We start from the raw sequence: 14,954 nt of genomic DNA, 5'->3' as shown, positions 1-14,954 counted from the left end.
GAGGTTCAAGCCTTGGAGTTGTTTGTTTGTTTGTTTTTAATCTATGCTTGGCTAAATCCTGCCATCCTCAAGATGTTTTGCTTTTGTGCTTGATTTGCAAATAGAGACTATCACCTCTTGATAGTACAAAAAAAAATAAATTTGAGAATTTCATTTTTGAAAACCTTTGAGCACACTGCTGTGTTCACTTTCAGAGAGGAAAACGCCTCTCCATATTTTATTTCTCTCTGGATGTTTTTATTGAAGAATTAGATGCAAATCACCACAGGGTGAAAATAAAGGGAGAGATGCTGCTGAATAGAAACACTGTCCATTTTTCTGAACAGAAGTGGTGCAGCTCAAAAAAAAATCCTGGGCTGCCAACCCTGCTCTATCTATTCATGAGCTTTCTTGAAAGAAAGCCATGTATTCAACATTGTAAATTCATATTGGGCTCTTCCGTAAGGAGTCAGGATATATCAGGAAGAGGGTGGGGAGCAGGGAAGAGATGGAGACAGACAGACACATCTGTGGATTTCAGAGACATCAAAATGCTTAGAGTATTTGACTGTTTTTATTCTTAGAGCCTTTGGATTGTCTTCAGTGTAAAGTTTATTATTTATCTTAGATTCCAATTTTTCTCTCTCTTCCTACATGCTGTTATCACAGTTTCTTCTCTCATGATAGAAAGACACATAAATATACCATTCTTATTGAACAAACAGAAGTCCTGCCAATTAAAGTCCCTCTTCCAGTGTATTGTCCTCTTTTGTCTCATTAAAGAAGCATCTTCATGGTTGCTCTGAGGTAGTTGAAAAATAGAAGTGATATAATTGTTAACAGGTTCCAGTTTTATCTCTTGCTTCTCATTTACCTGAGGCTCATTTAAATGTAACTGTCAAATTGGAATTTTATGCACATGCAAATTGATGCTAAAGGACTTTCTCACTTTAGTGTGGTAATGAAGAATTTTGAATTCCCTTCCCCATAGGGATTAATTTGCCCATGCTTTTTAACAGAGGGTGCTTTTTGCCAAGTAGCTGAAGCATCCGTGTGTAGAGCAGAGTTCACTAATAAGATGCACCAAATTTACACAGTGCCTTCTGGTGAGCGCAGGGAGCTTAAAACCATTATTTCATCTTAGTTTCATAGTGATTCTTAAGATACAAAGCTGGGGCATGTGGGGCTGAAAAACAGATCTCTCTCTGCTTTCAAATAGGAGTGTTCTAGAACCTTCTATAGGAAAAGGCAATGGCACCCCACTCCAGTACTCTTGCCTGGAAAATCCCATGGATGGAGGAGCCTGATGGGCTGCAGTCCATGGGGTTGCTAAGAGTCAGACACGACTGAGCAAGTTCATTTTCAATTTTCACTTTCATGCATTGGAGAAGGAAATGGCAACCCACTCCAGTGTTCTTGCCTGGAGAATCCCAGGGATGGCAGAGCCTGATGGTCTGCCGTCTATGGGGTCGCACAGAGTCGGACACGACGAAGCGACTTAGCAGCAGCAGCAGCAGCAGCAGAACCTTCTATAAATCTCCAAGGCATATATAGCTTCTCTACCCAGGATATTCTTGGATTTTTTTTTTTTTTTTTGAGAAAACATTCTTTCTGGGCTTCCCTGGAGGTCCAGTGGTTAAGACTCCTTGCTTCCAATGCAGGGAGCACAGGTTCAATCCCTGGCTAGGTAACTAAGATCCCCACATGCCACACATCACTGCCTAAATAAAGAAATAAAACAAAAAAATTTTCTAAAATTTGCTATCAGATTTTCCAGCTCCTCTCTAAGGTAAAACATTTTTTTTCTTAGAAAGCCGTTTACTTCAATTTTGTTTTTAAAAACAATACAGTTAAACATGTTCTATTGTTCAAATGTTTGTCCAGTCTGTGTTAAATCGTCTTTCCTAAAAATAGAATTCCTCTCTCTCCTTTTTGTGAGTTAACTTATTAACTAGGTACCAGTCATGCCTGTCTAAAAAGAGGGATAATATATTTGTAGGGTCCAATTAAATCTTTCCTGCTAGGTCCAGGAGTAATTTGTTTCCAGTCTCATAATGTTACCTTTAATATTTCGAGTCTCTAGAATTTTACTCTCAAGAATAGCTACAAGTCTTCTAAAAATGAAGAAGCAATTTATGTACAGTTGCTGCTAATATTTCTTTAGTGAATATTTTTCACACACGAGTGCATGCTGGCACTTGGATTACTTAAAATGTGGTTAGTGTCAAAAAGGCCAAGTGTTAAGTGAATAACCACTCATGTTAAGTAAATATTGCCATAAGTCAAATTGTAACAAGTACTCAACAAGAAATGCATAGGCTCTTTGATTCAGTGGAGTAACAGTAATGATTTTTATTAATATTTATGGAGTAGCTTCTGGGTAGAGAGCATTGTAAAATATGTGAAAAGGAATTGTGGCAGACTTTGGTGGTAAAAGAAACGAATCCACACAACTGTGTGCCCAGAAATCCCTAAAAATGGAGCCTCAGTCTGTCCAAAGAAGCTGATGGGTGGATCAAGCAGATTTCTGCGGTTTTGCAGCAAGGACAGGGGAAGTCATACAGCTAGCACTGCTGTCTGACTCTCACTCTTTGCTTAAAGACTCAGCAGCTTAGGCAAAAACGGCACTGTGGGTGAAGAATGGCATGGCATCTAAAGTGGAATGTACTAGAGCCTGCCCTCTGTTTTTAGTACTTTTTCTCTTGCTAAGCTTAGACTTAGGATGGGAGATCCAGTCAAGGAGTGACCCCAAACCAGTTCTACGAGTGGGAAGAGATTGAAAAAGGTAGAAAAACCTAACTGTGGGTCCAGTTGACAGACAGAAGAATGTGAAGGTCTCATAAAATCTCCCAGCCTGCCTTCTCACACCTCCCGCCACCCTCCCATTGCACAACCCGCCCCCCACCCCCGCCCATGCATATTCTTCACACAGCAGCCATAATTGTCTTAACATGCTTAGATCGCATCACTTCCTTCTAACTTTCTGCTGGTTTTCCCCTAAGCATAAAATCTTGATTCCTTTCTATGTTCTACAAGACCCTACAGGATCTGGCCTCTGATTGGTTCTCAGACATGATATGTTTTTCTAGTTTTCCCTCCATTCACTACACTTCTGCTCATTTCATCACTTTCTTCCATTTAGAAAGCCGTTGACACAAATCTATCCGTGGCATCTCCATTCTGTTCATTATGGCTTTAATTCAGATATCACTCTGGCTAAAAAGCAGTACCTCCAACCCATCCCCATCCCAGTCACCTCTACCATTTTATTCTCTTATGTCTTCTCTTTATTCTCTATTACTTATTAGTATGTGAAACTAATGTAAGTATTTGTAGTACTTACTTGTTTGTTTACTTGTGACCTCCTACCAAAATAAAAATATCTTAAAAGCAGGGTCTTTGTTGTTTTTGATCCTGGGACCAAATCGACTTTCTGTACTTTTATTTTTAAGCCCTGGATTGGTGCTTTTTCTTTTCTTTCTTCTTTTTTTTTTTGAAGTTTTTGTTTTGTATTGGGGGTATAGCTGATTAACAATGATGTGATAGTTTCAGTGAACAGGGAAGGGACTCAGCCATACGTATTCATGTGTCCATTCTCCCCCCAAGTCCCCTCCCATCCAGGCTGCCACATAACATTGAGCAGAGTTCCCTGTGCTATACAGTAGGTCTTTGTTGGTTATCCATTTTATTAATAAGTATATAGCAATGTGTACATTTTTCTTGACTGACTGAAGTGACTTCAGTGTCCCAACAGAAAAGATCAGTATTATACAAAACAGTATTACTCCATGTGCTTCATAAGATTCTAAGAGACAGAGTACATTTTTTTTCTGTCTGAGAGAAGCAAGGTCTCCTCATTTCTGGTGTTGAATCTCCAGCTCACCAAGCCTGGTGTGTATCCTAAAGACCATATCAGTCCTTTTAGATTAATGATTTGGAAGCAATAAATGAAAGAACTTCATCTGGTCTTCAGCTTCATCTCATTACAGATAATTGTAAGATACTTTTTCTCTTGGAGCTTTTTAGATACATGTCATCAAGAGCATCACAGTATGGCAATGTGATGTTGTAAGACATGATAGTTAGAGATCCTGTGTAAACGTGTCCTCTTGTTGTAGACTCATTAAGTTATTCAACAGACATTTATTTGAGCACCTCTTTTGTTCCCGGTGGGCTTCCCGGATGGCCCTGGTGGTAAAGAAGCCACCTGCCAGTGCAGGAAGACATAAGAGATGCAGGTTTGATCCCTTGGTTGGAAAGATCCCCTGGAGAAGGAAATAGCAATCCACTCCAGTTTTCTTGCCTGGAGAATCCCATGGACAGAGGAGCCTGGCAGGCTGTCATCCACAGGGTCGCAAAAAAAAGTCAGACACAACTGAAGCAACTTAGCATGGACTGTTCCAAGTGTTAGTGACGCTTCTTTGGAAACGAGCTTGCATCTCTGCCATCATGGAGCTTGCATTCCGGTTGGGGAGAAAGAAAATAAAGAAGGTATTATAACTACATAAAGTGTATAGTAGAGATATTAGAGAGCGTTAAGTACTAAGGAGAGAAAATAGAGAAAGGATGGGATGTAATATGTGGTGGGGGAGTGGGGCGGTGTGGGGAATGGGGAAGGTTTGCCATGTTAGACTGGATGGTCAAAGAAAGTGAAAGAAAGTGAAGTCACTCAGTCATGTCTGACTCTTTGCGACCCCATGGACTGTAGCCCACCAGGCTTCTCCATCCATGGAATTTTCCAGGCACGAGTACTGGAGTGGGTTGCCATTTCCTTCTCCAGGGGATCTTCCCGACCCAGGGATTGAGCTTGGGTCTCCCAAAGAAGGCCTCTCTAAGAAATGACCTTTGAGAAAATATCTGATACTGTTGAGGGAGCAAATCAAGTGGAAATCTGGGGAAAGACTCATTCACTTACAGGGGCTAACATGCAAAGGCCTTGAATTGGGAGCATCCCTAGCTTGTTGGAAGAATGTTGAGGAGACAAAGGCACAAAACAGAAAGAAAGAGAAAAGTAGGACAATTGTAAGGTGGGGGAAGGGTGGTGGTTGAAAGGATGATTTTGTAAGTCTATGGATTGTAATAAAGACATGGTGAAGACTTTGCCTTTTCCACTGAGTGAAATTGAAAGCATTGGACAGCTTTGAACAAAGGCATGATGTGACCTGACTTACATTTTCAATGATTGCCTTTGCTGCTGGGTTGTTTCCCATGGACAAAAGTAGAAGGACCTGTTTGCATGCGTGCGTGCGCTCAGTTGTGTCCAACTCTTTGTAACCCCATGGACTGTAGCCCTCCAGGCTCCTCTGTCCATGGGATTCTCCAGGCAAGAATACTGGAGGGGATTACCATTTCCTAGTCCAGGGGATCTTCCTCATCCAGGGATTGAACCCACATCTCTTGAGTCTCCTGCATTGGCAGGGGGATTCTTTTACCCCTGACTGACCTGGGAAGCCCAGAGGACCTGTTAGGAGGTTATTGTAATAATACAGGCAAGAAATACTAATGGCTTGGTGCATGATGGTAGAATGGAGGTATTGGGTATTTGTAGGGTTCTGAATAGCAATGTATTCTGAAGATAATGCTGACTAAATTTGCTCATGAACTGAGACAGGATGTGAGACAAAGGATAACTCCAAAGTCTTTGGTTTGAACAACTGGAAGAGTTTAGACAACTTTATTGAGGAAAATTTGGAGCTTCAATGTGGACCTGATTGTTGCTAGATACCCATTAGGCATTCTTTGGGGTGATAGTGAATGGCAGTTATGGATATGAGCCTATAAAGCAATGGGGTGGGGAGATCTTGAATGGAAATAGAAATTTGAGAGTAATCAGTTCGTACATGCTATTTAAAGCCATAAGACTGAATGAGATTACCTACAAAGTGAGGGTAGTTGAAAAATGAACAGGTCCAATGACTGAGCTCCAGAGCACACCAACTTCATATGGAAATAGCAGTGGAAAATGAGGAAAAGTACTCAGGAAGGCAGGAAGAAAGCCAGAACAAGAGTAAGTCTCAAGCAAAGAAAGTGTTTGGATAAGTGTGAGTGATGGCTAAGTGTGAGTGATGAGCTGTGGCAAATGCTGATAGCAGTGAGGTTAACCGAGGCAATGTCATGGAGTGGAGAGGGTGAAATCTGACTGAAGTGTGCCTAGGAGAAAATGGGTAGTGTCAACTGAAGCAAAACACACAACCTAAAAGTTGCAAGTTAGGTTTTATTCAAAGACCTTACTGAGGACGATAGCCTGGGAAGTAGCCTCTCAGCTATCTCTGAGAAATTGCTCCGGAGAGGTAAGGGAGAGCTGGGACATATAGGAGTTTTTGCTTAAGAAAAAAGCATGTAGTAGGACATCAGAAGATTACTGCTGAAACAGGGTGGGGCAATCTAGGGGTAGAGGAGTAAGAATTTACCTACAAACTATTAGGTATTAGGTAAAGAACAAGCTACAAAGATATATTGTACAACATAGGAAATATAGCCAACTTTGTAATAACTATAAATGGAGTACAACCTTTCAAAATTGTCAACCACTGTATTGTACATCTGTAACATATAATACTGTACAGCAACTATACTTCAATGTAAAAAAGAGAGAAAAAACATTTATGGCTAATCACAAAGACATCACAAGTCAACGATTTTACTGCTTTTCTATATATGAGAAGAAGCAAGAGTCTGGGCATCTTCTTGAAATTATTATTTTGGTATATATCTCAACTATCTAGTGCCAATATTATGTTTTTCTCCACCCCAAATTCCTTGCCAGGTGGCTACAGTGGCTGATGGCTTCAGTGCAGGCAACATTCAGTGTTTACTGGCATCAGTTCAGTTCAGTTGCTCAGTCGTGTCCGACTCTTTGCAACCCCATGAACTGCAGCATGCCAGGCCCCCCTGTCTATCACCAACTCCTGGAGTCCACCCAAACCCATGTCCATTAAGCCGGTGATGCCATCCAACCATCTCATCTTCTGTCATCCCCTTCTCCTCCTGCCCTCAATCTTTCCCAGTATCAGGGTCTTTTCAAATGAGTCAGCTCTTTGCATCAGGTGGCCAAAGTATTGGAGTTTCAGCTTCAACATCAGTCCTTCCAATGAACACCCAGGACTCATCTCCTTTAGGATAGACTGGTTGGACCTTGCAGTCCAAGGGACTCTCAAGAGTCTTCTCCAGCACCACAGTTCAAAAGCATCAATTCTTCGGCACTCAGCTTTCTTTATAGTCCAACTCTCACATCCATACATGACCACAGGAAAAACCATAGCCTTGACTAGACAGACCTTTGTTGACAAAGTGATGTCTACCTGCTTTTTAATATGTTATCTAGGTTGGTCATAACTTTCCTTCCAAGGAGTAAGCGTCTTTTAATTTCATGACTGCAATCACCATCTGCAGTGATTTTGGAGCCCAGAAAAATAAAGTCAGCCACCGTTTCCCCTGTTTCCCCATCTATTTGCCATGAAGTGATGGGACCAGATGCCATGATCTTAGTTTTCTGAATGTTGAACTTTAAGCCAACTTTTTCACTCTTCTCTTTCACTTTCATCAAGAGGCTTTTTAGTTCTTCTTCACTTTCTGCCACAAGGGTGGTGCCATCTGCATATCTGAGGTTATTGATATTTCTCACAGCAATCTGGATTCCATCTTGTGCTTCTTCCAGCCCAGGGTTTCTCATGATGTACTCTGCATATAAGTTAAATAAGCAGGGTGACAATATACAGCCTTGACGTACTCCTTTTCCTATTTGGAACCAGTCTGTTGTTCCATGTCCAGTTCTAACTGTTGCTTCCTGACCTGCATACAGGTTTCTCAAGAGGCAGGTCAGGTGGTCTGGTATTCCCGTCTCTTTCAGAATTGTCCACAGTTTATTATGATTCACACAGTCAAAGGCTTTGGCATGGTCAGTAAAGCAGACATAGATGTTTTTCTGGAACTCTCTCGCTTTTTCCATGATCCAGAGAATGTTGGCAATTTGATCTCTGGTTCCTCTGCCTTTTCTAAACCCAGCTTGAACATCTGGAAGTTTGCGGTTCACGTATTGCTGAAGCCTGGCTTGGAGAATTTTGAGCATTACTTTACTAGCGTGTGAGATGAGTGCAGTTGTGTGGTAGTTTGAGCATTCTTTGGCATTAGCAGGCAGCAATTTTTTTATCTGCAGTCGATACAGTGATTAGGTTACTCTTTCAAGTTTTCTTCCAATGAGAAGAGAGAACTGGAGTGAGAGTTGGAGAAAAGTTCAGGTGAAGGGAGAGTGCTTTGTGGTTGCAAGAATTTCATTTTTTCCACACTAATCTGAATACACCAGCAGAGAAAATTCAGGAGAGGTGAGATTTTAAGGAGCATGTTTGAATAAAGAATGTCTACAAGATCAAGTACACAGTAGAGGAGCTCTCCTCAACTGGAAGCAAAAGCAATGCATTCATGGCACAGGAGAGAAGGGAAACACACAGATGTGGGTACATAGGCAGGTACATAGGAGAAGGAAATGGCAACCCACTCCAGTATCTTGCCTGAAACATCTCATGGACAGAGGAAGCCTGGCAGGCTACAGTCCTTGGGGTTGCAAAGAGTCAGCCATGACTTAGCTCCTGAACTTGTGTGTAGCATTATGCTGGTGAAAAATTGTAGGAGTTCCCTTTTCTGCTCCAATTTTCTTCGTGAAATAGGAAGCCAGGCTACCATTTGGGAGTGAGGATGGAGAGGAGGTTCTGAAAGTTTGAGGAGAGAAGACAAAGAATGAATTTTGAGTCTAAAAGGGTGTGGCAATGAGTGGAAAAACAGGGAGACCTAGACTGACTGCTGGAGACACTAAAGCCCCCTCCCGGGAAAGTAGTGGGCATGGATTTAATGTGAGATACACACGTGTGTGTGTGTGTGTGTGTGTGTGGGCACAGTGAGTATTTCTCTCTGATTACTTACAGCTACACCATTGCAGGCAGGAAGCAGGCAACAGAATGGGTTGACAGATAACATGACATGCTAATAGTGTATCAGATCAGTAATATTCCTCTGTGCTTTTCTCATTTCTCAGGTGGTTAAATGGTTTTAATTGGGAGGGACTGAAAGCACGAAATCTTCCATCACCTTTACAAAGAGAGGTATGGTAGCTGATATTACTCTCTTGATTTTTTTCTAGGTGTTTTTGTAAACAGAGTTTAAGTGTGTGATCATGTGTGCAAACTCAAGTGTATGTATATAATAGATCTTAAAAATTTTAAGTTTTTAAATTTAAGTTAAAATGTCATTGCAGTTGTGATTCTATGCAAATATGATTCTATTACCTGTTCAATGGACCTTAGCTCAACTCTTAGGAATGCATTACATGTGAATCTAAGTAATGAAGGAGACCAGGTTGGATCCCTGGGTCAGGAAGATCTCCTGGAGAAAGGAATGGCTACTCACTCCAATATTCTTGCCTGGAGAATTCCATGAACAGAGGAGGCTGGTGGGCTGTATAGTCCATGGAGTCAAAAAGAGTCAGACACGACTGAGTGACTAACACTTTCATTTCTAAGTCTCAGTGTTGGTCAGGCTGAAAGATGGTTCTAGAAATATAATATGAACCTATATGCAATTTAAAATCTTCCAGTAGCCATATTTAAAAGGGTTAAAAGAAATAGGTGAAATTAGTTTTAATTATTTTACTACATTAAGGATTATTATTTCCACATGTGAAAATGAAAGTGAAACTCTCTCAGTCGTGTCTGACTCTCTGTGACCCCATACAGTCCATGGAATTCTCCAGGCTAGAATACTAGAGTGGGTAGTCATTCCCATATCCAGGGGATCTTCCCAGCCCAGGGATCGAACCCAGGTCTCCCGCATTGCAGACGAATCCTTTACCAGCTGAGCCACCAGGGAAGCCCTTGGTAGCACCAGGGAAGCCCTTACACGTTACATTTCAGATTGTAACCAACACAAAATATTAATGAGATCTTTCTAAATTTTCAAAAATCTCAAGTGGATTTTCCACTTCTCATCACATCTTAATTCTGACTAGCTACATTTCCAGTGCTCAGTCCCTGAGTGTTACTTTTTGGACAGAAATAATTATCTTAAAAATAATTTTAAAATACAGACAGAAATATTATATCATTCATTTTTCTCTCTGAATGCCTATCTCCATATTTCTGTTAGATGTTCCCTATAAAATTTTATCCTAATATAAAAGATTTTTATGCTGGAAAGCCTTCTATTGCTCATCCTTTAAAAACTTTAAATTTTAATTTTTTTAATTAAAAATTTTTGTGACAGTAAAGATTTTGTTGGCGGCACAGATATTTCTTCTGAATTCAGTTATAATTACATTTTTGTAAGATGCAGTATCAAACAACATAAATACATTATAAATTTTAAAGTAATTATTAAGCAAAATGCTTTGAAAAGAAATTATTTAATGTACTTGAGGATAAATATTATTTATTAATAAGTGGAACCAGATTCCACATCAGTTCTATTTCTCTTAAAAATTATTTTTATATATTGGGTTGGTCAAAAAGTTCATTCAGGTTTTTCCATACCATCTTCCAGAAAAACCCAAATGAACTTTTTGGCCAGTCCGATAGATGAACGTGCTAAGAGTTGTGTTCACATAAATAAGTAAATGAGAGTGGAGGGTTTTGTAATAAAATGTCACTTTGAACACCTGAGTAGTCTCCTTGTCTCTCCAAAACTCATTATGATGGATTCTAAATAGTATTTTCAATTATCTACCAGCTGATAATTCAATTAGATACTAATGAAACTTGAAGACTAAAAATTGGAAACCACTTGATTTACAGAGTAACTGAACACCAGAGTCATTTCATTCTTTCAACAAAGTCATTCAAAACAAACATTTTGAATTTTCCCATTGTTTAAACTTCTGGAGACTTTATATGGGTCAATTAGCCATATAAAATTTCGATTGATGAGAAATATACAAAGTGGAAGAAGGATTCTGACCCATTTTTAAAGAAAAAGTATTTCCTTTTAAAATGTTTTCCAGTTTGAAAAATAGATATCACTTTTTTTCACCTTTTCTTTCAGAAATAACTTCTCAGGCCAGGTAGCTCCTATCAAAGGTAATTCTGGAATCCAGTCCATTTGTTCTAAAGGGGAGATCTCATGAGGTTGAGTGTGATTCAAAACTGATAACTGGTCATCTTTTCCTTATGCGTACCTTACAAGTGGCTGCAGTATAAAATCAGTGTTCAAATACAGGGAGCATTCCCATGTGTTCTAGCATGCTTTGTCAACATTATCCTCACCTTTGGTTTCATCTTTTCTCTACTAGCTCAGTGGACCCACAGATCACAGCTACTTTGACAAGTATCCTCCTGAAAGGGGGGTGCCTCCAGATGAGCTGTCAGGCTGGGACAAAGACTTCTGAGAGAAGGGAAGACGATCACTGCCTACAGAATCAAGAGGACTAGAAGTCCTAGTAATCCAACACTGATCATTTCTCTTTGGAGTTTGACACTATCTTTTGGAAGACCATTAGAGAAACGAATCCCTGCCCATGATCTGGCGGGGGGGGGGTGGGCGAGAGTGGGTGCAGAGGTGGTTTTGAATTATAACGTCTCATTTAGATGCTGTGAATTATTCATGTGTTCCATTCTTTGCTTTTCTCAAATGTTGAAGGCTGTCTTAGTCCCCTCTTCAAAGTCAGAACCATTTTTGTTAAAGGGACATTATCTTCTCTGCAATCTATTGCTCCGTCCTTATCATTCTTGTCTTGTTTAAGTCCTAGTAAGGTATAAAAAATGTCTTGTCCTTGAGCAACTAAGTCATTCAAATAGAAGGAAGAACAAGGGTTAATTTTGGAAAATTTCCCTTTCCCAACAATCTCACGTAAGCATCATGGCATCTTGAAATTGCGGTTTGCAGGAAACTTGTTAGTCAATAGAAATTCTTGATTTTTACCTGCATTCAACCTAGAAATAAATTAATATGCTTCTGAAAGTAGTCTGGGGAAAGGCAAATTTGAATATTAGTCCTTGGTACCACTTCCTAACATAAATGAGTTAATTCTTCCTTCCAGGTAATTATATTATATTGGAGAACTTAGAAAAAATAAACAAAGCAAAAAATATTTTTTATTTTCCCATGACCAGCTGTGGTACCTCAGAGACTTTGCAGAAGTCTTGTGAGAGGTGGTTGTAACGTGTGGTTAATTGAGGGGCCTTTGGAAAAGTTTTATCTTACATATTAAATATTTTCACGATCAACTTAGAAAATATGCAGAAACTAGATTGTGAAGGCTTTTACTTCCCCTTACCTGTGGAGGAGAAAAACTTCCAAAAGGTCAAAATGTTGACTCTTTGAGACTCTGAGATATTTTGGCCAGTTCTGTGACTGTTGCTATTAATAAACCAAGAGTATAGAATAAACACAGTTAATTTTTAATGAAAATCCCATTGGCAAATATTGATGCAAACCAAAATCACTGTTGCATTAATAATTTTTTAAAAAGATGTATGAGTCATGGGACTATTTATAATTTTAGATATGTAAGGCAGGCCAGCCGCTCGAGAAGTAATGCCCAGTAACAAGGACACCCGACATCAAGTCCCCTCCTGTCTCCTCTGTAGTCTTCCAAATGATGGGTAGATTTGTTTCAATAGTGTTGGATGCCAGTGCCTAAGAACTTTGCTAGTAGAATGTTTTTATGTGTCAATCATGATTATTCTCCTACCCTCCTTTCCAAATGGATAGGAAGCCGACTTTCTATCTTTCTGATCTAGCAGAGTAAAAATGACGTTTCTTCTGCATTAAAAAGTTCCATTAATGAAGCTTCTGCATTGTTGAAGCTCCTGGTTATATTTCCATATGCTGATGTTCTATAGGAAAAGCAACCTCTACCCACACTCCACCCATATTTTCAGCATTCAGAGAATCAGTTATCTGCTTTCTGAAGTGTTAAAACAGATGAGTGAGGCCCCACCCAAGAAGGTGCATCCTTAACAAATTATATTTCCACATTTAGAATCTTTTTGCTGAACCAAAGAATTTTTGTTTCCTGGAGTAGTATTTTTAAAGTTGTACATAGATGAAGCATTTTTAATAGGATTGACGTAACCCGCTTAATGAATTTCTAAGATTTTTTAAAGAGTTTTATTTGCATTTGGTTTGTAAGCGCTGTATGTTTTTCCATGTATATATTTTTCAATTACCCACCTATAAATGTAGGAAATTTATGTATTAGGTTAATATTAGAACTGTACAGTTATACTAGCAATGGTATTCTCAAAGGTGATCAGTAGTTGTAATTCAAAAACAGCTTACAAATATACAAATAAAAACCAACTTAGAGTACTACAAGTTTACTTTGGCTATGACTGGCCATGCCATTATATAATCTCCACATGTGGTTTTATTGGGTTTCCTTTAGAGTACTTTATAAAGATGAAGAAATGAGAGACCTAACCATAATATAAACCCAGTTCTATTCTGTAGCTGGATGACCTTGGGAAAATGACTTCACTTTTTTGAGTACTAGCTTTCTCACCTGTAGAAAAAGGCACACTAAAATAATATGTACGTTAGGGGCCTGTTTTGGGGAGTAAGTTGATAGAGAGTCCTTTACCAATTTCAACGAAATAATCAATGCTGCATAGATGGAAAGTACTGTTACTATCTGTTAGAATTAAAGGGGCCTTAATAACCATTTAATCCTGAACTCTGTGTATCATTGGTATCTGTATGCCAACCATATCAATTAAATATAATGTCAATCTTTTCTTTTTGTTTTAAATCATGAAGTAAAGATAGTTAAGCTTTAGTGCATATGAAGAGTTAATCCTCACAAAAATGAAGTGCTTATTAAGAGCTCACTGCTCACCTAAGTTTCTAAATTCTAACTTTTTATAAATTAGATATGTAGGTATTCTTATAAAATACAGAAAATTATTCCCCTATATACATATCCTTCATATTCCTAATCATTAAATCATTCCTAATCTGTCTTTTCTGGGTACAAAGTTGATTTTTCATTCTTGAGCCTCTTCTCTGTGGTGTCAGCTTTTCACAATGGTAATTTCCTATTTTCTCTAAATATCAAAATGTCTGGGGTGAGGAGAATGTTGTGATGACAAGGAAAAGATTTGGAGTAAAATACTATGGGTTTGAATTCCTGCTCTTCCTAGATATGTGTGACCTTGAATAACAAACCACATATTTATTCATCTATAACTTAGAGGTGGTATATGTAAAGTTTTAGAATATTGGGCCAGAATATTATTTCTTGTAGGTCATTGATAATAACCATTTGGAAATAAATATATACATATATATCTTTTGGTATAATAATAAACTCTTATTTTTTATTGCCAAGTATTATACTAGGAGTATTTACATCATTATTTCATTCACAAAAGATTCTAAAATAATTATAAAAACACTGATTATTAACTGCCTTGAAAGCTAAATATTGGCCTCAAATATGCCTTTCATTTTCAATTTAGCTGTGATGGTTTTTCATGGCTTAGTTCCAGTTGCTATAACAATATAACAAATTCACCCACAACTTCTTAGTTGAGCTTCCCTGGTGGCTCAGACAGTAAAGAATCCACCTGCAATGTGGGAGACCTGTGTTCAGTCCCTGGGTTGGGAAGATCCCCTGGAGAAGGGAATGGCCACCCACTCCAGAATTCTGGTCTGGAGAATTCCATGGACAGAGGAGCCTGGCAGGCTATACAGTCTATGGGGTCTCAAAGAGTTGGACACGACTGAGTGACTTCCACTCACTCACCTCTTAGTTGCTTGGATTCTTCTTCTAGATTTGGTGGATCAGGCATTTGGACAGCACATGACAAAGATGACTTGTCTCTGCACCACAGTATCTGGGACATCAGATGGAAAGATTCAAAGACTAGGGTGACTCAGTGGCTGAGAGCTATAATTACCTGAAGCCTTGTTCACTCATGTATCTGGAGCCCAGCCTGGGACTTCTCGAAGACTAGGACTGCTGTCCAGCGTGCTTACACACATCCTCAATG

The 14,954-nt window shown here is 39.2% G+C and overlaps 1 protein-coding gene across 2 annotated transcripts in view; it reads left to right on the top strand.

Annotated features, from left to right (window-relative positions):
• Positions 1-14,289, top strand: part of PRKG2 (protein kinase cGMP-dependent 2) — a 125,808-nt gene extending 111,519 nt beyond the window's left edge. For both annotated transcript variants that reach the window (XM_027544868.1, XM_027544869.1), the window contains 2 exons: positions 9,008-9,074; positions 11,252-14,289. In XM_027544868.1, the coding sequence (XP_027400669.1) occupies positions 9,008-9,074; positions 11,252-11,347 (163 nt within the window). In that variant the 3' untranslated portion in view covers positions 11,348-14,289. The remainder of the gene's footprint in view (positions 1-9,007; positions 9,075-11,251) is intronic.
• Positions 14,290-14,954: the final 665 nt, after the last annotated feature.

Source organism: Bos indicus x Bos taurus, chromosome 6 (assembly GCF_003369695.1).
Source record: "Bos indicus x Bos taurus breed Angus x Brahman F1 hybrid chromosome 6, Bos_hybrid_MaternalHap_v2.0, whole genome shotgun sequence".
NCBI lineage: Eukaryota > Metazoa > Chordata > Mammalia > Artiodactyla > Bovidae > Bos > Bos indicus x Bos taurus.
The sequence above is the reverse complement of the archived record's forward strand: the minus strand, read 5'-3'. Positions and strand labels throughout refer to the sequence as shown.